This window comes from Sturnira hondurensis, unplaced genomic scaffold (genome assembly GCF_014824575.4).
Source record: "Sturnira hondurensis isolate 20B ecotype Veracruz unplaced genomic scaffold, ASM1482457v3 Scaffold0006571, whole genome shotgun sequence".
Lineage (NCBI taxonomy): Eukaryota > Metazoa > Chordata > Mammalia > Chiroptera > Phyllostomidae > Sturnira > Sturnira hondurensis.
The window spans coordinates 3,258,335-3,284,891 of NW_028079202.1; the positions used below are offsets into that span (position 1 = coordinate 3,258,335).

Below are 26,557 nucleotides of genomic sequence, written 5' to 3' on the forward strand. Positions count from 1 at the left end.
AAAACAGACCCAAAGATGCAAAGAACAGGAAAGCAAAAAGCACCTCTCTTCAGTGGCTACCATCTTCATATTTCCTACACTGAGTTTCACTTTACAAAGAAAATTACACAACTGTTATGTTAGATAAAGAACTTGAATCTCAAACCTGTGCCTATAAAATCACTTATCTGTGGTCACACAAATAGGTGGTAACACATGTTCTTATGTGACATACAATGTAGTCATGGACAAAAATATAACTGATTGTTTTGGTTGGCAGGAATCTCTGCTTTTTATAACCAGTGCTGTTTAGATGATAGCAGGTAAGGAGATAGCTGTAAGCTAGTAGCAAGATCACCAGACTTGAAGGCTGCCCACCAGAGTTCAGTTCCTGATCTTGTTACCTGGCTCCAGGTAAATCCTTTCTTTTCTTGGAAGCTTGCTTTTCTCATCAATAAAGCCAGGCACATAACAGCAACCTGGAGTTTGGTGGTGAACAGATAAATAATAACTATAAAAACACAGTTGGTTTACACAAAAATGAAATATTGTTCTTATTAAGCTTATGTAAGGATGAGAAAGCATGAGTGAAAGGATTTCTCAGAGGCACTCTACCCTCCTTGTTCCTTTTGTTTTCAGTTGGCAATTTCAGTGCATCTCAGCATTTGTGTAAACAGATAAAAATAGCATTAATATGTATTTTCCCACTATTGTGGTTTGTGTACAATATGTCAGATTAAAATGAACTTCTGGTTCTCATTCTTTCAAATTCACAATTCATCATAACTTAGTAATAGAGAAATAACAGTTACAAAGACATTTCTTTTTTCTCATAAACATCTATTCTCATAAGAAAATCAAAGCACTCTAAGAACAGGGAAAATGGGAGAATTAACTTCATTGCATGGATAGTGGTAACTCTTTGATAAGAAAGAAGGCCATTGATTATTTTTTAATAACTTAAATATTGGTCTTTCAAATATTATGCATTAGATACAGCTCTGTGCATCTATTTATAAATGAATCCAATTAGAAAATAATTTTAATTTCTCAGCTGTATAAACATTTCCTTTGGCTGGTGACTTTACCTCCAACTTTTCACTGCCATACTGCCCTATGACCTATTATCAGCATTTGTTAATTCCTGTTGCTTTCCATTTTATGTTTAAAAACTCTGTTAAAATTAAATTTACACAAACAAAATAATAAGATCAGTTAATGTACATTTCCAAAATACCTTTTAAGATTTCTGATGGCCATTCATTAGAGAGCATTGGGGTATCAGGTATGAATAGAATCTCAGAAGTCACCTAGTTCTGACCCTTTTGTCTTATATAGTTTGGGAAATGAGGCCATGAGTGGCTGAAGAAAAAAGAAGTGCTCATTTTCAGAGAACAGGATATAGCTCAGGATATATTTTTTGAGCACATTATGTTGTATCAGTTGTGATCACACATAATCATTTGTGGCATGTATAACTCAATTCTCCTTTATCTAAATTATATCAGGGGAAAAGGGGCCTTGTTCAACCTTTGCATTAGCTCATTGGATGTGGGCACTGATAGAGTGAAGATATGAATCTGGGAAAGGCCCAAATTGTTGGGGACCGCTCTACCTGGTTTCAGAAATTGTAACCCTACCTGTCCCCCTCCCCCACCTCCATGGCTAAGGATGAGCAAGTGACCTCCAGAATGTGAGCCACAGGAGACAAGGCTTGTCTCTGGTAGCAAATTCTGCCTCAGTTTCCTCTCCCTGCCCCCAAAGCATGGTTGGAAGTCCACGATGGGAAAGTCTCTTTATATCAGGGAGCAACCTGAGCCAGAATCGACCACTTGGGAGGCCATCATGGAAGGACTTGGGGGGCCACAACAAAGAGTGAGCAATGAACTCCTGCCCCACAGCTATGTGACATAGCCCGAGTCCCCATATCCTCTGGGAGAAGCACTTCCTGGCTCTAAGCCACTTAAGCCTGAATACCTGTTGGGGAGGGGTGCAACTCCTTGCTCTGCCAGAGTGGATCTTGGGAAAAATCTGGCAGCACAAAGAATTCCTGAAAAACCTGTGAAATCTGCTCTGCTAAGAGTGCTTAAGGGTTTCATGTTAAGGTTTCTTGGGAAAAATCTGGCAGCACAAAGAATTCCTGAAAAACCTGTGAAATCTCCTCTGCTAAGAGTGCTTAAGGGTTTCATGTTAAGGGTTTGAGCAGGAAACCTAAAGTTTCTGCAAAACTTTCTTTGTGACAGACACTAACTCAGACTAAGCCCTCAGATGTTTGAAATGTAATCTACTGTTTGATCCTTGTCATCTTGTATTCCTGTGTATTACAACCCAATAAAAGCCCTTGGAGGAAGGGGCTCAATGCTTTTCCCCCCTGAGAAACTGGCCACTGCTCATGGCCCTTCCCTTTTGAGGGATCGGCCACCTCCCCTCCCCAAGCAAATCATGCCATGTCATGTTTACTTTCATCCATGGCAGATGGGGGGACTCAAGAGAAAAGTTGCCCCCACACCAAATCAATTGGATGATAGGAGATCTTAATAGCCTGGGACAGTTGGCTACATTTAGCAGGGAATTTAGCAAAGAGAGATGCAAACTCAGTACTTACAGCACAGAAACCTGTGGAAAATGTACATGAAGTGGGATACACAGCTTAATAGTAGCACATAACTTTTTTCAAAATGGCTGTTTTCAAAAAAATGAAAGTGCCAGGAATTTATTTTAGTTTTCTTCTCCAAATTTACCAAATTTTATTTAATTTAAGAAAGGTACATGGACCTGGCTGGTGTAGCTCAGTGGATTGAGCACAGGCCTGTGAACCAGAGGATCGCGGTTCGATTCCCAGTCAGGGCACATGCCTGGGTTGCAGGCGGGTTCCCTGCAGGCCAACTCCCAGCAGGGGACGCACAAAAGGCAACCATACATTGATGTTTCTCTCCCTCTCTCCTTCCCCTCTAAAGATAAATAAATAAAATCTAAAAAAAAAGAAAGAAAGGTACATGAAGAACAATAAAGATGCTAAATATAGTGTAATCTATCCAGCTGGTATTGAGATTATAAGTCTGGAAACTGATAAATAGAAGGGGAAAATAGTGGGGGAAACCAGAATGTTAAATGGACTCAAACCAATGAACATTAAGAAACATTAAAGGAATAAAAGCTATCTCTCTGGAAAAGTGAAAGACTGTATTGTTTGGGGGAAATGGGAATGCAAGAAACATGTACTCTGTCACAAATGAGGCTGATGACCAGGTGGATAGAATTCAGAGTGTGGTATTGAAAAGCATGAGTCAATACTGGTGCCATCATTCCCCAGTGGTATGACCAGGGGAATCTCTCAGAAACTGCAGATCAGCTTCTTGATCTCTAAGATGAGAGTTGCAATATCTACATTACAGCATTGTTGGGAATATTAGATTAAACAAACAACTTGTGTGAAACTAAAGTACATGACATGCAATAGTCAACAAATAGTGACCTTCTCCCTACTTGTCAGGTAGTCATGGAAGATTTTTATTAGATTTTATTAATGAAATATCTTGTAGAAGTTTAAGTGATGAGGTTAGGCATCCAAGATCCTAGTCAATGCTGTGTGATGTATTTATGTGTTGACCACTAGCATTTTATTGTATTTTATGCCAGTAAAGATTTCTCCTTTTTTGATTCCTTATGGGTTATATGAATTGCCTTTTAAAGTTGGCCAACATTTCCACTACTACATGTTGGAACATAGTACTTACTTACTCACCTATAAAGTGCAGAAAGGGGCCTCTTGTTTCCAGGTTTTGCTCTGTAGGGTTTGGGTTCTCCTGCCATATTGATATCTGAAAGCATAAAATGAAATATTATAGGTTGGGAAAATATGAAACCATTGGTGAAAGTAAACCATTAAGTTTGATTTTTCTTTATGCTATTTGTTAGTGCAAATGTTATATGTCATTCATTTATTCAACAAGTATTTATTGAGCACCTACTGTAGGCCAGGCACTATTTTAGTTACATTATGTACTGGGCAGGTTAGATTTACAGTCTTGTAGAAGTCATCTTCTACAGGAGAAAATAGATTTGTAGGCAACAAAAATAATATTTAAGAATAATGCATAACATATTGCAAGATTGTAATTAGTTAAAAAAAGAAAATATTGAACAAGGTAAGGGAATAAGAAATGCTAACTGAAAATGAAGAGGGACAGCAAGAGGGGAAAGAAGAGAGAAGGGAGATAGAGAAACACATCTTTTGCTACAGGAACTAAAACTCTGAAAAGTTATTAGGCTAAAAGAAGAAGCTTAAACACATGACAAAAGAGTATTTGCATACAATTGATCAATATCAATCTTTAAAAATGTGTAAAACATAGGAAATTGAAAAGTTGAGTGACAAAAGTTGGAGAAATGACATAAACCACTAGATTTAATAGTTAACATTTTCAGAGGATGATAAAAAGTAAAATCTAAAGGAGACAAACTTAAAGAAAATGTGAAAGAAGTGAGGGACATTTTACAAGAAAAGAAAAAGAAGACTTTTATTTCTTGTGGAGTGGACTCAAAACACTGTATTAAGGATAGTTGAGCTACCCTTAGTAAAGATAACCAAAGTTTCTAGAATTGAATGCTGTTCAAAGGCATAATTTCCCTTTGAGTGTATGGAAATCTATTCTAAAATATGCAAATTAATATAGTCCACACTGCTTTCCTGGCCATCATTAAAAAACCTGATGGTAGTGGACAGGGATGAGGGTGAAAGGAGTTGATTGTGGTCAAAGAACAAGGGACACCAGTCAGGGAGCTGAGGTAATCAGTGACCATAAAGTTTTGCCAAGGATGTGATGAAGGAGCATTTCCTTTATATTGAAATTTATGAAGACAAAATTTAATTGTGTCTTCAGAATGACCCAGTTTTTTTAGAAGCCAAAGGTTAGGTTGTCATGTCTTGAGAGCTATTGGCCTTAAAGGGACCATAAAAACCAAATAAATGACCTCTTAACAGTATACTCTGTGGTTGGTGACACAGAGACCACTGAGGCTTTCTTTCTTGATTATCCTGGTAGTCTGTAAATGATTTACTGGTGAGGCAAGAAGAATGACCAAAGTTCCATTTTATGCCACTCTGATAAGATAAGGGAAGGGTGTCAAACTCATTTTCACCAGGGGCCACATCAGCCTTGTGGTTACCTTCAAAGGGCTGCAGTAATTTTAGGACAGTATAAATGTAACTATCCCTTAACTGTTAAGGAGTTGAAATTACATTTGTCCCTTTGAAGGCAACCGTGAGGCTGATGGGGCCCTGGTAAAAATGAGTTTGACACCCCTGAGATAGAGGCTTTGGAGCAGAATGTTAAGGTATAGAAGTTAAGGTGTCATTTCTTAAATTCTTGAATTTTCAGATTTATACCAAAATAGTAATATTTAGAAATCTGATAGTATCCTCAAAAAATGTGGGTTAAATCATTCTCCACAAATTCTTTTGAGATAGTCCACAAAATTCTAGTTGCATTTTTATGTGTTATACAGACACACCTCTGGAAGTATACCAAGTGATGGACTATAGTCTCTGAGTATTGGAATCACATTTTTGTAGAAAAGGTTGGTAAAACTGGGTAAGCACCATTAAAAGTAGTCTCTTGAACAGTTTCTATTTGGATTCACCTGTGTGGAGAAACTGCCTGGACCCCTTTCGAGGCAGAAAGACAAAGCAGGGGGAGCTAAACCTTTGCTCATGTTCAGGTGATGACTGGACACAGCAGATTTCCACATAGAGGGAGGACGGGCATGTGACATTATGAGTTTATGTACAGACCAACTGAGAAGCTTATAGAATGGAACATATGTATTTTGAGGTTCCAATATTTCAAGTTACCATGAAAAATACATGGAAAAGATAAAATTTAATTCTAAATTATCCTTCTAAATATTAAACTTCAGATTAAAACATTTGAAAAATGTTTTGTTGGGGGAGGTAGAAGAGGGTAAAGAGGAGATAAATGGTGACAGAAGGAGACTTGACCTAGGTGAATGAATACACGAATACACAATATAATATACGGATGATGTATCATACAATTGTATACCTGAAAACTATATAATTTTATTAACTAATGTCATCCCAATAAATTGAATAAAAAAGTAAAAAAAAATTTGTTGAGCTACCAACTATACCTTTCACAAGTGAATTGCTTAAAATATATCAAATGTTCTAAAAATTTTAATGAGTTTTCTTTTCTTCTTTAAACTAAATAAGCAATATCAATATACCATGGCAGAAATAACTAGAAAGTTATAGACTGGAAGAAATCAATAAACTGAACTTCTCAGGATTTGAGGTACATGAAACACAGCAGAGGGGAGTCAGGTGCTTTTGTAAAGTGTCATCTTCAGAAATGACAGTCAACACATGGAAATATGTTTACATGGCTAATTTTAGGTAGCATACTACTAGAATTGATAGAGCATTTTGTTGTTTTATGATTTGACTCGGGAATGTACCTCGAACTCTACCCACAAGCAGGTAAGACTCTCTTCTCCACTCCCCCATTTCAGTTATTCTATTGTTCCAGTGGGACTGACTTGACTGTTCCTTTGACTTGGAACTTCTATAGTGAAGTAATAATTTCACTCCACTTCTTATGACCTTCAGTCTCCTGCCAAGTGTTTTTCCAGCAGATGCTCAATGAGTCTTTTAGTCAACTCAGACCAGCAGGTGTATCCTTGCATGGTTTGTTGTGAGGCTAGCCAGACATACTTGGTCAGCACTTTCCTAGTGTGGTATTTATCGGAACAATGTTTGGAAGATGCTATTAGGTATGTTAACAAATATGTAAATTTTGATAAAACAAGCTGTTAAAAAATGTCATAATATATCCCTTTCTCAGATATTTGTGATGGATATTAAAGCATAAGATTCTGGAAAAAGAATCATTCAGTTACCTTTCACTCAAATGTTTTTATATATTTGTGAACATAGAGATATTTGGGGACAGCCCTCCTATGTAATATCCAGCCAAAAAGAGTGCCCCTGGAGTACTAATTTATGAGACACCTTGAAATATATAAAAAATATTTTACATTAATTTTTTTGCCAAGTATCCAATCTGGAATATCCTCATTTAAAAAGTCAATTTAATCTTCTAAAACACCTATTATTTACACTGTTACAATAAATGAGCACTTGCTATCCACCTCTACCACTTGTGGTCCCTGCAGTTATCTGTCATGTCTAGAGAAATTTAACCTTGATATCAAAGTGGTGTCTATGTCATGGAATAATAAAGCATCCACATTACTAATCTGATTTTTAGATGCACAAAAGAATTAAAAGAACAAAATTTTAAAGAATTTAGTAAAAAGAAATATTATTTTTCTAAGAATTTTTGTTTTGCTTCCTTCCCTAGGATGAACTAAATGTTTAAATAATCCAGCCATGGCATGGAGATTGCCAGGTAAAAGTCATTTAAAGTTTTGTTGTCCACAATTGGAAAATTTAGGGATTCATTCCTGTTCCATTGAATACAAACTCAGGAGATAAAGAAAACAGACTGTTAAACTTGACAAATGAAGTCTTAAAACCACACATTACAGTAGTATAAGCACCACACCATTAAAATATGTTTTGCAATTGTCTGTTAGTTTAAATCCTCACAACAATTCTGTGAAATAAGCAGAGTGGGGATCATTATTCCCATATCATGTATAAAGATGTTTGAGAGACAGAGAAATGAAAAAACTCCCATAATGATGTCATTAACTCATTTCATGACAGCTGCCTGTTATTGGACTTGGTCCATTGCCAGGCACTGAACTAGTGAGAGAGGGGAACCCTGCTCTGGAATAGGACAGTCTGAGCATCAGTGACAACCAGGAACCATAGTGCCATCAGACTGTGTTGAACATTCCCTACTGTCTCTCGGCTCTTTACCAGATTTGGATGTCACATTTTCTCTTCCGCTCAAACCCCAACTCTCTGTGGAAAGCAGCATGTACACTAATGTGCTCTGAGTTCCAGGAGTTCTTGCATCATGGGAGGCTGTATGATTGAAGGAATGCTGTGGGAGATTTTCTGGCAGCAATGGGGAAATCCATTTGACTCTCAACTGAGCTGCCTGAGATTTCTTGACTAGGTAGGGTCACAACCCTGTGGTTAGAGAAGGCTACCTGGAGGCGCTCTTATGCTGAGGAAAGAATGCATCAGACTTGCAAATGTAAGACCAGCTCACCCTGTGCTCTAAAAGGGGAACATTGGAACCATTTTGATCCTGAAGCTGAGTGAGGGTAGTGCCCATTTTGTACAAAAGCAAATGGCTTCCTAACCTTGTTGTTTTCCTCTTTGCAAAATCAAAGCTAGTTTTAACATCTGAAATATGTCCTTAATGGTATTTTAAAATATTCACTGTTACAAAACTGAAATTGTAGTCTCATTTTACTGGGCAGTCACTGAATTGTGACCATCTTAATGAACATTTGGACCTAGTTTTATATATAAATTAGTTCTGACTCAGCACTATGGCAGGATGGCCTCTGGTTATTAGATTGCTAATGTAAAGATCACTGGTTGGCCAGACTCCTGTTTGTTAGCAGAAAATACTCTGTGCTCATGGGTTCTGTCTGCAAGGACAAATAAAAGTGGAAACTTGAACTTCCTACTAATTATCTGATAAGTTGATCATTGACTGTGACTGCTTTCTCCCCAACCAAAACTGGAGTAAAAAGAAGTGTGCATGTATCCATACTTAGCTACCATTTTAAAATATATTGTCTTTTGACAATGAGAAGAGTCCATTCTTAGTGTATGAGCTGCTGATTATGAGTAGTACTATAGACTCACATCCATCAGCCAACTCTGCAAAAGCCTCAGCTATATCTGTTGAGCTACAGAGACCTATTTCTTTCCTTTGGCTGCTTTTATCTTCCATTAAATCTCTCATTAGCCAATTGTCAAAATACCTTTGATTAACCATAAAATGTAATTGGCAACAAAACTAAATAAAACTCTGTGGATTTGGTGTATCTTTACTTAACATCTAGTTTAAGGTGATTTAACAGAGAGCATAAGCACACTTTCCCACAAATACAAAGCAAACACCAAATGGGAGTAACTATCAAGTGTGATTAATTCCTAAAACTTTTAATTTGTATCACATTTTCCCCTATTACTTGGTATCTTATTTTATCTGGAATAAAGTTTTTGAAGAATGTTTTTCTACATTTCATGAACATCTCTCAAATCTCTACAAAAGTTGAAGGACATGTTTTGTTGAAATAAAACCCCTAGAAACCAAATGAATTAAACATAAAATTTGAGTAAATGTTTATCAGCAGCATCATAAATATGTTTAGGACCTTGCTTAACAATTTTACAGATATACTTAATGGTCTATTGACCTCAACAGTGAAGACAACTGCTATAATAATTAACAAAAAATACTTGGTGAAAAATAATCTTAGCTATATGTTCATTATTAGTGCATAAGCTTAACATTATTTATTAAATTCTTTGTATCCCAAGAGTCTATTTAATTTCATTCTTGAGGACATAATATTGCTTAAGAAATGTGAAATTCAACCAACTAGGAGTCTGGATAATCAGTTTCCTTGAGAAATCTCAGATTTTCATCAGTGAAGCAAAGTAGACCCTAAAATTCAGCTATTGCTTCTAATTGCTCCCTTCCATTTATAATTTATCTTTCATATATGTATGTATGGAATTATTTTCTCAGGTCCTTTTTGGAGTCACTTCAAATGTAATGTTTAAAATACCAAAGCTACAACACTAGGTATTTTATAATTCATAAACATAATAAAATGTCAAAGGCAGCTAATTGTGGTTTGTATGGAGAGTAGTACACAACTCTGCCACTTAAAGTCTGCTTGGCCCACAAGCAATATTTGGATCATGTTGGAATCTGTTTGAAATGCAGAATCCAGGTTGCATTCCAGACTCAATGAATCAGAATCTGCATTTTAACAAGACATCCAACTGACTGCTCTGCGCATTCAAGTTTGAGAAGTCCTTATATGAAACATGTTTATGCTTAAATACCCTCCTTCAATTATTTTAAAGTATTTATTTTTTAATTGTTTTGAAAAGAAAGTATTGAGGATTGTGAACACTAACATACAGGTTTTGGGGAAGAAACTTATTTAAGTTTTAATTTAGTTTAAAGGTTTAGAATAGAATAATGTTCTTTCCATATCACCTTTGATAATCATAATAGCTGCTGGCATTTTTACGTCATTTAAGAGTTGGTCACATTTCACATACATTAAAAAATAATTTTCAAAATAATCTGGTACAAATATCTCTGAGTCAGTGTTTTTTGTCTTCTTGGGATAAATAAGCAGAAGTGGAATTGCTGGGCCATATGATAGTTCTGTTTTCAAAAGGAATTCTTGATATTTCAGAGGCTCAGAGGTGAAAATCATTGGTTGAAGGTTAAGAATATGACTCTAAAGAAATATTATTTACTAGTGACTTATAGACATTTGTGGGAAAAAGTTAACATGAAAAGTTGGTAGTGGGGTTAATAGGCACAATTTTATGAAAATATACTAGATTTTGGAAAACAGAGAAAACTAAATAAGTAATACATTTCTGAGTTATAAACTAACTGGCAAATCTTTTCAATTTCAATATCACTTTCCTAATGTACAAGTGTAAAACCTTAGGCAACAGAGATGGTAACTTGCATAAAGTTGCCTAGTTAGTATTCTGGTAGGAACCACAATCAAGCTAGATCCCACATACTCCAGAGGCCATTTCTCGAACTACACCCAAGTACCCTTTCCTGGTTAAGGATAGAAATATTACTCTACGGCTCTCGGCAACTGCATGTACTTGAGGGAAAAAAAGGTGGAAATGTTTATCTCCATTGGGTCCTAAATGGCTTGTGTATGCTACATGAGGCAGCACCCATTAGCTTCTAATGAGTATCATGAAGGGACAGAATCTTGAGTGTGTACATTTAAGAAGGATGCAGGTTTGAGGAGCACTATTTTATAGTAATTTTTTGTTATGCTAGTTAAAAGAGATTATAGAGAGGGCAAGATGACAGAGGAGTGAGTGAAAGCCACAATAACCTCCTCCCAAGATCAATCAGAAATTACAACTAAACTGTGGAGAAATCACACAGAACAAAGAACTGAGCAATATGAAGAGAACAACCTTATAACCTTGGACAGACAGAAGAGCCTGCTTTGGCACAACCTGTCTGGTAAGTAGTGTGGTGGAGAATCAAGAGGGTTGGCTGGGAGTGGCAGCACCAGAGGGATCATTATGCAGCAGTTTAGACACTCCTGACAAGAATAAGGTATAAACCCTAAGCTGGGATGCCCAGCCTAGAACACCAGAGCTTAAAAGGTACACAGATAACAACCAGTGACACAAAGTGGCATAGTTGCTCTCTGCCAGAGATGAAAGTCTGAAGACACAAAGAGCTGTTTAAAGGGCCAATGCACAAATTTTCATTTGCTGTCACTTACCTGGGATTACTGCAAGGGCGGGAGCAGAGTGGGCTTGAGATGCCTGAGGAGAAACTGGGGATGGAAGCTTTGGGGAGAGTATGGAGAGAGTAGCCACAGGGAACACAGTGCTGAGTCATCCCCCAAGTGGCAGCAACCATTGTGCTCATGACCAATTCTCTCCAAGTGCCAGCAGCCTGAGGTGAAACAACAGCCCCACCCACAAGAGAGACCCAGCCCGGGTTCTGTGGTGCCTAAGCCTCACTGCTGAGTGTAGAGAGACCAGATTAATTACTAAGGGAGAAAGCGGCAGAAGTAAACCCCTGGAAAAGGAGTGGCAGAGTGGACTAGAAATGGCTGAGTTGGGGGACAGAGACTAAGGGGAGAGAACTGAGAAAGTGGCTACCAGGATGTCAGTGCTGAATCATCTCCCATACTGCAGCAGCCATCCTGCTTAGCAGACCACTCCCCTCTGAGAAGCAGCAGCCTGAGAGGAAGCAATAGGCCTGATAGCAGGAGGAATTCTGTCCCACCCTATGAGGCTTAAGCCTGACTATTGAGTGCAAAGTAACTAGTTACTAATTAGAGCAAAGTTAACAACTGAAGGAGACAATTATAGACAGCAGATGTCTGGCAGTCTCAGAGCAGGCTGCCTAAGGTCAGATGGAGTCAACATCTGACACCACCAGAGGCAGACACAGAAAAAAATTGGTAAATACTAATGGTTACTGAGACGGAATTCACTGGGGTCTTCTCTATAATTAGTAATATTCTTTTTGTCATAGATTTTTAACATACGTTTCTTATCCATCAAGTTTGTGAATAATAAGCCACTAGAATATATACTATAGTGTATTTCTCTTCTTTCTAATAATATCTTAATCTCTTCACACCTTTATTAATACTGGCTCCTTTGCTGTTGGTACTGAGATTGTGGGAGGAGATATCTTTGGGAATGTGGGTTTGTTCCCTGGGCTTTGTGGTTTTATTCTGGCAGCAGAAGAGCATACAAGAGCATACAAGACATGGTATGTGGACTGACCCTCAGTCAACCAGCTGGAGGGAAGGGCCCACCAAAGAATGACTGAAACAACAATAAAAACCCAAAGACATGCAAAGAGCCAACATAAATGGCATCCCAAGTGCAGCAAGTTCAGGTAATCAAGGAGACTGAACCACTGAGTATCACAGGTCTCCTACCATACAAGTTTACACCACAAACTCAGGGAGTCAGAACAAATTAATTTCATAAGCAGAGGTTAACAAGAAGAGTCTCTCAAACAGTGGGAAGGCAAAGAAACAAACCCCAAATGAAAGGAAAGGAGGAAGCATCAGAAAGAATGCTAGATGAAATAGAGGCAAGTCACCTATCAGACATTGAATTCAAAGCACTGGTTATCAGGAAGTTCAAAGAGCTCACAGTGTGCTACTAGAAACTACAGGGGAACTACAATGAACTCATAGCACAATATATTAATATGAAAAAGGAAATAGAAACTATCAACAAGGGCCAAGAGGAAATGAAGAATACAACTTGTGAACTGAAGAACAGAGTGGAAGGAATCAAAAGCAGGATAGATGAAGCAGAGGATGGATTCATTGAGGTGGAGGACCAGGTAGAAAAAACACCCAGAAAGAGCAACAAAGGAAAAAAAGACTCAGAAATAATGAAAAGATGTAAAGGAACTGCAAGACAACATGAAACATAATAATATCTGTATAATAGAGATACTAGAAGAAGAAGAAGAACAAGGGATAGAAAAATTATTTGAAAAAGAAATGATGGAAAGCCTCCCTAATTTGATGAGAGAAAAAGTCATACAAATCCAGGAAGCACAGAAGGTCCCATCAAGAGGAACTCAAAGAGGCCCATTTGAAGACACATCATGATTAAAATGGTAAAATTACAGAGTCCCAGACAAGATGGAGGCATAGATAGAAAACCTTTGGTTCCTTGCACAACCAAAAGGAGGGTAACAATCAATCTAAAATCAATAAACAACCAGAAGTGCCAGAAAATCAAACTGCGTGAAACTCTGACAACTGAGAAATTAAAGAAAAAGTCAGCCAGAACAACCAGAGCAGTAAAAACTAGCAGTGGCAAAGTAACGGACCAAGGGGGCAGGGCCGGCTGAGAAAAAACCTTGGCATAGGGGCAGACCATGCAGGCGAGTTGGGCTGAAGGCAAAACTGAGACTCAGAGTTGACTGTGGACTATGGTGGTTACCGCAGTGGGAGAAACTCCTATTCTCACAGGAGAGTTCCTTGACATGTGGGCTACAGCCCAGCAGGTGAGCTGCATTGTTCCCTCTCTGGACCCTCCCCCACATTCACTGCCACAGTACAACAAAGAGGGTTGCCCTGCCCTGATGAATACTTAAGGCCCCACCCCCTTACTACTTATCATTTTCTCCAAGACAAAGAAATATGGCCCAAATGAAAGAATAGAGCAAAACCTCTAAAAGAGAACTAAGTGGTGAGGAGACAGTCGACTTATCCCATGGAGAATTTAAATTTCTGGCAATCAAAGTGCTCACAAAAATAATTGAGCTTAGTCAAAAAATGAAAGAACAAATGAAGGATACCCAAAGTGAAGTATGCAAAATATTCAGGGAACCAACAGTGACAGGAAAGGAATTCAAAGCAAAAATGTGGAATAAAAGGGAAAAATAAACATCCAAACAGAACAAAATGAAGAAACAAGAATTCATAAAAGTGAAGAGAGTCTTACAAACCTCTGGGACAACTTGAAACCTTCCAATATCTGAAGTATAGGGATGCCTGAAGGAGAAAAACAAGAAGAAGAAATTGAACACTTCTTTGAACAGATAATGAAAGAAAACTTCTCCAGCCTGGAGAAGGAAATAGACTTCCAGGAAGTCCAGGATGCCCAGAGAGTCCCAGACAAGTTGTACCCAAAGAGGAACACGCAAGGCACATCATCATTAAGTTACCCAAGATTAAAGATAAAGAGAGGATTCTAAAAGCAGCAAAAGAAAAGCAGAAAGTCACCTACAAAGGAGTGCCCATAGTCTGAAGCACTTTATCTGTCCTTCACATGGAGGTTTAGCAACAGGGGAGTGGGAGGAGGAGAAGTGGGGAGAAAGGTACAGAAAATAAGTAGCATAGATGGTAGGTAGAAAATAGGTAGGGGGAGGGCAAGAATAGTAGGGGAAATATAGAATCTAAAGAACTTGAGACACATGGTCATAAACTAAAGGGGGATGGTGGGGGGGTGTGCAGAGTGGAGGGGAATGAGGGGGGATAGAACAACTGTAATGGCATAATCAATACAATATATTAAAATAAATAAATTTTAAAAAAGAAGAAAAAATAAAACTAAAAGAAAAGAAAAACAATGAAAAAAAAAAACTAAGCCAAGAACCAGAATGGGAACAGAACCAGAGAAATGGACATAACGTGGAGGGATTTCAGTGGGAAAGGGGAAAGCAGGGATGGGGTAAAAAGTACAGGGAAGAAGGAACATAATTAGTAGGCATAAAATAGATGGCAGGAGATAAAATGGTATAGAAAACAAAGAACTCAAAGAATTTGTATGTGTAACCCATGGACATGAACTAAGGGGAGAGGAATGCTGAAGGGTTGGGAGGAGCAGGGCAGATGAGTTATAGGGGGGAAAATTGGGAAAACTGTAATAGCGTAATCAATAAAGATACACACACATAAATATAAAATGGCAAAATTCCAAGAAAATCACAGAATCTTGAAGGCACAAGGGGGAGAAACAGGAAGTAACATATGAGACACCCATTGAGGCTAGCAGCTGACTTATCAATAGAAATACTCCAAGCCAGAAAAGAATGGCAAGAAATATTCCAAGTAATGGAAAACAATGGTCTACAACTGAGACTACTCTATCTAATGAGGCTCTAAATTAAAATGGAAGGTTAAATAAGAAGTTTCCCAGACAAAAGAAGGGTCAAAGAATATACCACCTAAAACCAGTTCTGCAAGAGATGCTAAAGTTTCTGCTTTAAGAAAAGGCTGAAAGAATGAGATAGAGAGAAACACAAGTACCAAGGAAATAAAATGGCAATGAACAAGTACCTATCAATAATAACCTTAAACGTAAATTGTTTAAATGCTCCAATCAAGAGACATAGACTAGTTGAATGGGTAAGAAATCATTACCCAGACATATGCTGCCTGAAAGAGACCTACATCACAACAAAATCCCTACAGATTCTAAAAGTGAATAGTTGGAAAAATATGTTCCAAGTAAATGGACAGGAAAAAAAAACTGTGGTAGCAATACTCACATCAGACAAAATAGACTTCAAAAAAAGGGCCATAAAAAGAGACCCAGAAGGCCACTTCATAATACTCAAAGGAAGAATTCATCAAGAAGATATAAACATTTTAAATATATATGCACCCAATATAGGAGCACCCAAATACATAAGGAAAACCTTGGGGGACTTCAAGAAAGATATTGAGAGCAACACAATTATAGTAGGTTATTTTAACACCTCAATGTCAAAAATGGATAAATCTTCCAAACAAAATATCAGCAAAAGATATTGCACCATTGAGCAATGACCTAGATCAAATGGAGTTAACGATATGTGTGTGTGTGTATAACCTTTTATCCCAAAGAAGCAAAATACACATTCTTTTTAAATCACATGGAACATTTCCAAAGATAGACCATATGATAGGACACAAAACAAGTCTCAACAAATTCAAGAAAATTGAAGTCATATTAAGCATTTTTCTCTTACCACAAGCACCTGAAACTAGAAACTAACATCAAGGAAAAAACTAAAAAAAAACAAACAATCAAATTAATGGAAAGTGAATAGCATGCTATTAAACAATGAATGGTTTAAGAGTGTCAAGGAAGAAATCAGAAAGTATCTGAAAACAAATGAAAATGAATTCACAGTAGCCCAAAACTTATAGGAGAAAATGAAGGCATTCTTGAGAGGGAAGTTTGTAGCAATACAGGACTACCTAAAAAAGATAGAAACATTTCAAATAAACAATCTAACCCTACATCTACAAGAACTGGAGGAAAAACAACAAAGACAGCCCAGAGAAAGTAGTAGGAAGGAAATAACCAAGATCAGAGCAGAACTAAACGACATAGTGACTAAAAGCACAGTTCTAAGGATCAACAAATCCAGATCTGCTTCATTGTAAAGATAACAAAATCAACAAGTCTTTAAGCAGACTCATCAAGGAAAAAAGAGAGAGGACTCAAATTTAAAAAAAATAAGAAATGAAAGCAGAGAGGTTACAGCTGACACCAGAAAAATGCAAAGGATTGTAAGAAATTATACGAAGAACTAACTATATGCCAAGATATTTGAAAACCTAGGTGAAATGGATAGTCTTCTAGAAAATATAATCTTTCAAAACAGAATCAAGATGAAGCAGAAATCCTGAGCAGACCAATAACAGCTGATAAAATTAAAGCAGTAATCAAAAAACTCCTGGCACATAAAAACCCTGGCCTGCATGGTTTTACAGGATAATTCTACAAAGAACTGAAGGAAGAGCTAACCCCTATCTTTCACAGAGTATTCCAAAAAATTCAACAAGAAGATGACTTCCAAACTATTTTGAAGCCAGCATCATCCTAACCCCCAAACCACATAAAGACACAACAAAGAAAGAAAACTACAGTCCCAGATCACTGATGAACATAGATGCTAAAATTCTCAATAACATATTGGCAAAATGCATCCAGAAATACATTAAAAAGATCACATGCTATGCTCCAGTGGGATTCATCCCAGGGATGTGAGGATGGTACAATATTTGCAAATCAATAAACGTAATACATTACATAAACAAAAGAAAGACAAAAATCACATGATCATATCAATAGATGCAGAAAACCTTTTGATAAGATACAGCACCCATTTATGATAAAACTACTCAGCAAAGTGGGAATAGATGGAGCATTCCTCAACACAATAAAGGCCACATGTGAGAGACATTCAGCCAACATTATACATGATGGGTAAAAAGTAAGAGCTTTCCCACTAAGATGAGGAACAAAACAAAGATGTTTACTTTCACCACTGCTATTCAACATACTATTGGAAGTCCTGGCCACAGCAAGAAGACAAGAAAAATAAATAAAAGGCCTCCAAATTTGAAAGAAGGGAGCAAAACTGTCATTATTTACAGATGACATGAAAATGTACATAGAAAATTCTACAGATTACATTAAAAAAAACTGCTCAATAAGTGAATTTGGTGAAAGAGTGGGACACAAAGTCAACATTCAAAAGTCAAAGGCCTTTTTGTACACTAACAATAAAACAGCACAAGCATAAATCAAGAAAAAAATCTCATTTGATATAGCAAAAAGAAAAATAAAATACCTAGGAATAAACCTAACCAAGGAGGTAAAGGACCTGCATGCAAAAAACTACACAACACAGAAGAAAGAAATTAAGGAAGACACAAACAAATGGAAACATGTACCATGTTCATGGATTGAAAGAATTAACATCATCAAAATGTCCATGCTACCCAAAGCGATTTATAGATTAAATGCCATCCCTATTGAAGTACCAATGACATATTTTGTGGACATAGAACAAACATTTCAAAAATATATGTGGAACCATAAATAATGCTGAATAGCTGAAGCAATCTTGAGAAAGAAGTACAATGTAGGAGGGCTCACAACCTGATATCAAACTATATTACAAGGCCACTGTAATAGATGCAGCCCTGTACTGGTGTAAGAACAGGTACATAGACCAATGGAACAGTAGAGAGCCCAGAAATAAACTCAAGTTTCTATGGTTAATTAACATTTGATAAAGGGGGCAGAAGCATAAAATGGAGTAAAAATAGCCTTTTCTATAAATGGTGTTGGGCAAGCTGTACAGCCACATGCAAAAAAAAAAAAAGAAACTCAATCACCAACTTATACAACATACAAAAATACATTTAAGGTGGATAAAAGATTTAAATGTAAGTTCTGACACCATATAGAGAAAACAGGCAAGAAAATCTCAGATATTTCACATAGCAATATTTTTATTATATCCCTAGAGCAAGGAATATAAAAGACAAAATAAGAAAATGGAATCTCATGAACATAAAAAGCTTCAGGATGGCAAAAGAAAACTGCATTAAAATGAAAAGAGAACCTTTATGGGAAAATATATTTGCCAATGATACCTTCAGACAAAGGTTTGATCTCTAAAATATATAAAGAACTCAATATGACTCCATATTAGGAAGACAAGCGACCCAGTTACAAAATGGGCAAAGGATTTGAACAGATGCTTCTCCAAGGAGGAAATACAGAAGGCCCAGAGACATGTGAAAAGATGCTCAGCATCACTAGCCATCAGAGAGATGCAAATTAAAACCATAATGAGATACAAATTCACATTGGTCAGAATGGTCATCATAAACAAATCAAGAAACAACAAGTGTTGGAGAGGATGTGAAGAAAGGGGAACCCTGTTGCACTGTTGGTGGGAATACAGACTGGTACAGCTACTGTGGAAAACAGTACAGAATTTCCTCAGAAAACCAAAAATTAAACTGCCTTTTGACTTGGAAATTCCATCACTAGGACTGTATCCTAAGGGTCCTGAGACACCAATCTAAAATAACTTACATACCCCAATGTTTACAGCAGCACAATTTACAATAGCCAAGTGCTGGAACTAAGTTAAGTAAATGAGTGGATCAGAAAACTCTGGCACATTTCCTCAATGGAATACTATGCAACAGAAAGAAAGAAGGAGCTCCTCCTCTTCATGATAGCATGGATAAATCTGGAGAGCATTATGCTAAGTGAAATAAGACAGGTGGTAAAAGACAAATACCATATGATCTCTTCTTTAAGTGGAACCTAATCAACAAAACAAACAAGCAACCAAAATATAACCAAAGACATTGACATTAAGAACAAATGGACAGTAGCCAGAGGGGAGGTTGGGGGAGATATTGCTGGGGAAGTGTTTTCACCAACTATTATAAAGAACACATGGAAATAACCAAAGTCAGGTAGGATTACAAGTGGGAAGTGGTGATGTCTGGGTGCAGAGAGGGATGGGGGAAAAAAGAAGAGAACTGTACTTGAACAACAATAAAAAAGTACAATAAAAAAAAGATGTTCACAAACTCTTTCATACCTACAGTTGGCAGAATAATAGTTCCTTAAAGACATGTGTACCTTAATTCTGGAAACCTATGAATATGTTATGTTATATACAAAGGGGAATTAGCTGATTTTAACAGACAAAGACTATCCTGTATTTTGGGGGTGGGCCCAGTGCAATAACAATGGTTCTTATATTTGGAAGAAGTAGGAAGAGAAGGTCACAATAATGTAATGTGAGAAGGGCTCTGCTCACCTCTGTTGACTTTGGAAATGGGAGAATGGAGCCATGAAGAAAGGATAGTGGAAGCCTCTAGAAGCTGGGAAAGACAAGGAAGTATCTTTCCAAGAATCTCCAGATAGAAACACGGCCCTGCCAACACCTTAGCTTTTGCTCTGCAAGACCTGTGTTAGACTTCTGACCTACTGAACCATAAGAGACTAAATTTAAATAATTTTATTAGATGCTAAGTTTATGGTAATTTGTTCTAGCAACAAAATAAAACCAATACACTGCTATGTCCTCTGCTTGGGCGTAGGATGGATTTAGTGACTCACTTCTAATGAATATAATGTGCAGAAATGAAATGACACTTTCTGGATTGGATTATAAAAAGACTGGGTTTTTTTATCTTGGGCAAAGTCTCACTTTCTCTTAGATTTGTTTCTCACACTAAAGGATCTAAAATGTCATCAGACACCCTGTGGACAGGCCACATGGTGAGGAAGTGAGCCCTGCTAGCAACCACATGGATGACTTGAAAGAATATCCTGCCCCTCAAACTCTTAAGTGATTGAAGCCCCAACTGTTACCCTGATGGTTTCCTTGCAAGAGATTCTAAGTCAGAACCATCCAGGGAAGAAAGTAAGATATCCTGAGATTTTCAGCCCACAGAAATTGTGAAATAATACATGTTGTTATTTAAGATTGTGAGGTTTTGGGATAACTTGTTGTGTAGTACCAGGTATCTAGTACAATTACCCTAAATTTTACTTATCTACCAAAAAACAGAAACTAACCAGAAAAGAATGATAATTAGGAGAGTATTGTTCCAAATCAACTCTGATGTGAATTTACACATTCCATCAAAAGTCATGAGAAAGGCCCTGGCTGGCGTAGCTCAGTGGATTGAGCACAGGCCTGCGAACCAGAGGATTGCGGTTCAATTCCCAGTCAGGGCACATGCAGGGTTGCAGGTGCAACCCTGGGTTGCAGGCAGGTTCCCTGCAGGCCAACTCCCAGCAGGGGACGCACGAAAGGCAACCATACATTGATGTCTCTCTCCCTCTCTCCTTTCCCTCTAAAGATAAATAAATAAATAAATAAATAAATAAATAAATAAACAAAATTTTTTAAAAAGTCATGAGAAAATCTTCTAATATTTTACCAAAACAATGCACACATATAAAAGTTGACACATCTACAAATATAGTCAGATTTTTTCTGATTAAAAATGGAATTAAAACTTCAGTGTTTAGAAAAAAATTTCTCAAAAATCACTCTACTCAGAATAAACTCATTTACTTTTACACATATTTTAATGAAACAGAGCTGTCAAAACCATTGTGAGTCAACAGAGGCAATTAACCTCTATTTTTCCTCGGTTCTTTCTTCTCTTATATTTTAGCTTTTCCTGTGAAGTCTATACTTTGTGTAACAAAGCATGCCACAAACTGAGATAAATTAATGGGCTCCTTAATTTGTTATATAGAAATATTCTCTCGATCACAACTTACAAAATTTAATGATTTTCATTTATATACATATCTGCATAACTACTGAATAGTGAAAATAATAATTCACTTTATAATATTTTTATGTTGAATTCCAACTTGAAAATAATTATTAAATTAAAGTTTCTTTTTCTTTTTCCTTTATCAGTGGAATTTGTCTCAGCTAACCAAATATATGTACTAACCACACTATAGTAGAGGACAAGTAGGCAAGTTCTCTTCTCACATCTTATTTAATTTTACTGACATTCAGATCACAGTGTCTTTTAAATGGAATTGTTAGTTAATAAATCCATGCTCCTGCATTGCTAAAATATAATTCCCAAAATCCAGCTTAATGTTCACTTGTATATAAATCATCTCGATGGGCAAATATAGAAGAAAAGCAAATTACCACTATGAATGTTTTCCTCATGAAATTGAATGAATTTCCTAAATGTTGAAATAGGGGAAATGTCTTTCTATAAATTAGTATCCATTATTATTTTCTCTGTGAAATCATAACTAGTTTTATCTTTTGAAACTAACCTCTAAGAAAATTTCCAGTGGATAGAGATTATGTACTTTTATTTTGCAATGGCCTCTATTGTGATAGGGATATTTGATATTGCATATTATCCAAAGTATTTCTACAGTCTACTTATATTCAACAGTAACAGTTTAGATCCTTGTTTTTACACAGAGGATATGAAATTTTCCTTATCGAGAGCCCTTTTTCTCCTTAAATTTTCCCTCACTAGTGTGTAAATACATATGTCATTGTTACAAAACAGACCTGGGGCGTGTGTGTATGATATACTACTACTAAAAGGACCCCCCTTTTTCTTCAGAGGTTCCTCCCCTCTACTAGGTTTGCTTTGCCCGGTGCTAGAGGAAAGATGTCTCTGAATGTGAGATTGGTGAAAAAGAAAGGAATTATTATTTATTTAAAAGTTATACAGACTAAAGTTCTTTAGAATACCCACAAACACACAGAGTCCTTCCTTCTAGCTCTGCCCAGTCTGGGGTACCATATCTCAGGAAAGAAGTAGAAGTCTGTGATTCAGGCTCCTGGCACTATCCACATGGCAAAAAGGAAGCACTTCCAAAGTCATGTGATCCTGACTCTAGCCTAAGCTGCAGGGTCCTCACTCTGCCAAAGCCCTGTGGTCCCAATAAAATACCAAAGCAGTGTGATCCTCCTCTACTATAACTGCCAGGCCAGGTCCCCAGTTGGAGACATATGAGAGGCAACCACACATTGATGTGTCTCTCCCTCTATTTCTCCCTCCCTTCCCCTCTGTCTAAAAATAAATAAATAGAATCTTTTTAAAAATCACTGCCTGGGTCGAGGTTTAAGATGGCGACGGAGTAGGATGGAGCGATTCCAGTTCCCGTACACCTGGTAGAAAATCCTGGCCAATCTACTCAGGAACAGCACAATCAACCAACACTTCCCCAGCATTTATGAAAATAAGAGACCAGAGAGTGTGACAGAGGGACCAGACAGCTACAGGTCAGTGAGGACTCAGGGACGTGAGTAAAGACAAAAGTAGCTGCAGCTGGTGCCTAACGCCCCGGTGTCATGGCTGGGATACAGAGGCTTTGGTCAGGGACCAGCGCCAGAGCACCTGCTACGGAGGGAACTCCGGAAGCCCAGCACCTGGCTGGTCTACAGCAGACTCTGTGGGAGCCTTGGGCCTGCTACAGGGTCCTTGGGAGAGAACTGACTCCCTCCCTCCCCATCTAAGCAAGGCTGAGCAATACCGGGCAGAGACCTGTATGTTTGTTTACATAAAGGGTAAAAAGGAAAGAGGGCCATTTTCAACTGCAGACTGTGGTCGCCAGCCTGCCAGCCCGCCAGCCTGGGAGAATTGAGAAGAGCATTGTCATCACTGGTCTTCTTGGGATTGGGCTGGGCTGAGATGCAGGCTTTGTGGAGAAGTCTTTATTGGAAAGTGAACTGAGGTGTTCTGCCACAGCAGCTTGCTTTACTTCCCACCCAGCCCAACAGCCAGCCAGAGGAGGGGTGGTGCCACGTCCAGTCCCAGCGCCGACCATGCTGTCTGACATAGTCAGAGCATGAGGAAGACGACTTCAAAGAAGCGTGTTCCAGCCTGGCAGACGTGGCATGAATGGATATGTGGTGTTGATCTTAATCTTGCTGTCTCTTGGTGTTCTAACCTCTCCTTTTCTGATAATTTGGAATCTCCTAGAAATGCTGACCATTCTCAGAGCTGAACAGTAACCAAGTCAGGCTGAGAACAATATCACCTTGGCCTTTCCCCCAAATAACACCTCCTTCCCTGACCTGATTAAGCAGCTGTAGGATATGATGATATCGGCTAGTAGGGGGCCTGGAATACCCAAGGCAGCCCCCTTAAGTAAGTTCCAAGGCAAATCCCCTTTAATGAAATAGCCCCTGAATATTTAAAGTTGTTAGAATAACAGCCCCTCCTTTACCTTGAATAGGAATATATATCTATGATCAAAATAACTTTTGTTGAAACTATGGGAATTTTTGTATTTTTCCTAATTACCTTTATATTGATTTTTTCTGTTCAACTGATTATACTATGCACCTGTAAATGTTAATGAAAATATAAAATATAAAAAACCTGCTTGTACTTGTAATAAACGAAACAGTGCTTCACCTGCCTTTGAGCTGTGTAGTTGCCTGTTATCCATTGCTGACGCCTATCCTCACCTCCAGGGACCCCTGGACTGCAGCAGGGTAGGAGCACTTGAGTCCCGCCACAGGACTGGGAAGGACCTTGCCAGATCCTGCGGGGCCCAGGCAGCCTGCCGGGTGTGCGGGCACCTGCATCCCAGTCTGGTAGCCTGGCTGGCACATGTGTGGGAGTGTCCAGAGAGAGGTCCCACGGCAACCAGAAAAACCGGTTTGGAGAGTTTGAAACCAACAAGAGAAGGTTTTCTTTGCTTGTTTGTTTGTTTGTTTGTTTTTAGCAACTTTTTTTCTAAGTAATCTTATATATTTTTTAATTTTATTATTGCTTTATCATTCAGTACTTTGTTCTCCTTTCTTTTTTCCTGTTTTAGTCCTTCTTCCTTTCTTCCCAAACTTTTCATTTATTCCTCCTTTCTCCTGCCTTTTTTGTGTGTTTGTTTGTTTGTGTGTTTGTTTCTTGCTTTGCTTTCTTTTACCCACAAGAGACACAAATAACTGGGAACTACAAAAGGACCATAGTGGGACCTAAAGAGGGGGCATCTCAACAATAGTGACAGAGAAACAAATTTCACTTTGCTGTAGCAGAGAAGAGTCAAGTTGCAGAGAGTCAAGAGTCAAGTTGTATTATTTTTTCATTATTCTCACTTCTTTTATATTTTAATAGTATCTTTGTATTACTCCTCTTTCTGTATAGGCTTCTTAGTCTTGGCTGGTTACATTGTATTATATAATAGGCTTCCCCTGTTCTTTCCTCCACAGTGTATTGCTAATTTTCTATACTTTATGCCACTCACTTTCCTTTAGCACACTACCCAAAGCTATATACCCCCTATTCAGACAGATTACATAGAGTCTGTCATATGATGGTTGCTCTAACATTATTGTAAATAATAGCTGTTCTATACAACTGTAAATACTTCACAACACATCTCTTGGATCTTAGACCACTTTACAGGTTCCTGAATTCTATTACTGTAGTGATTAACTCTATTTGTTCACACGCTACACCTAGTTACTATTCTTTACTCTCACCTTACCTCAAAATCTGACTACCTGCAACCTTACTGCTTTCTAGATCCAACTCACAAGCCTCCCATTCCCAACAAGAGACTTATCTTCTGTCCATCCTTTCTTAAAAGTGGCAAATTGGGTTGAAGATTACACTTAACACTGTATAGAGCCTAAATTTTTTTCTATTTCTTCTCTACCAGCTGTGACTGTAAATAACATAAAATATTCTTCTGCTGTCATAAACCATTTTGCCTTCCCCTCCAATTGATCACACACACACACAAAAGGGAGTAGGTGGAAGCGGAGAACGCCAAGATAACTACAGGAGACTGCACCACTGAATTTCACAGGTATTCTACCACAGAAGTTCACACCAAAAACCCGGGGGGTCAGAACAGATCAATTTAAGAAGCTGAGGCTAACAAGAAGAGTTTCACAAACAATGGGAAGACAAAGAAACAATCCCCAAATGAAAGAAAAGATGAAAGTCTCAGAAAGAATGTTAGATGAATAGAGGCAAGTCAACTATCAGATATTGAATTCAAAGCACTGGTTATCAGGAAATTCAAAGAGCTCACAACAAGCTACCAGAAATTACAGGGGAGTGACAATGAACTCACCACAAAATATACCAAAATGAAAAAAATAAAAACCATCAGCCAAGGCCAAGAGGAAATGAAGAATACAATTTCTGAACTGAACAACATAGTAGAAGAAGTGAAAAGCAGGATCGGTGAAGGGGAAGATTGGATCAGTGAGTTGGAGGACAGAGTAGAAAGAATCTCCCAGAAAGAACAAGAAAAGGAAAAGAGGCTCAGAAAGAATGAAGAGGGATTAAGAGAAACAAGACATGCAAGACAATATGAAACACAATAATATACGAATAATAGAACTACCAGAAAAAGAAGAAGAAGAACAAGGGATAGAAAACCTATTTGAAAGAGTAATGATGGAAAATTTCCCTAATTTGATGACAGAAAATCACATGAATCCAGGAATCACAGAGAGTCCCAATCAAGAGGAACCCAAGAGGCCCACTTCAAGACATATCATTATTAAAATGTCAAAACTCCAAGACAAAGACAGAATCTTAAAGTCAGCAGGGGAGAAAAATGAACTAACATACAAGGGAGCCCCAATAAGGTTGGCTACTGACTTCTCAATGGAAACACTCCAAGCAAGAAGACAATGGCAAGAAATATTCCAAGTATTGATAACTATAGGCCTACAACCAAAGCTACTATACCCAGCAAGGCTCTCAATCAAGATAGAAGGCCAAATAAAGAGCTTCCAAGACAAAAGAAGTCTAAAAGAATACACCTCCACCAAACTGGCTTTGCAAGAAATACTAAAAAAACTGCTTTAAGGAAAGGAAGGAAAAAAGAGAGAGACGGAGAGGAACACAGGCACATAAATGAAAATGAGTGAGTACCTATAAATAATAACCTTAAACTTAAATGGATTAAATGCTCCAATCAAAAGACATAGAATAGCTAAATGGATAAGAAAGCATGACCCACACATATGCTGCCTACAAGAGACCCACCTCGGGACAAAAGACCATCACAGACTAAAAGTAAAAGGATTGAAACAAATTTTCCAAGCAAATGGACAAG

The 26,557-nt window shown here is 37.8% G+C and overlaps 1 protein-coding gene across 1 annotated transcript in view; it reads right to left on the reverse strand.

The window, feature by feature from the left end:
• Positions 1-26,557, reverse strand: part of RALYL (RALY RNA binding protein like) — a 241,752-nt gene that overhangs the window by 142,163 nt on the left and 73,032 nt on the right. Inside the window, exon 2 of the mRNA XM_037050234.1 lies at positions 3,725-3,800. Within this exon, the coding sequence (XP_036906129.1) occupies positions 3,725-3,800 (76 nt within the window). The remainder of the gene's footprint in view (positions 1-3,724; positions 3,801-26,557) is intronic.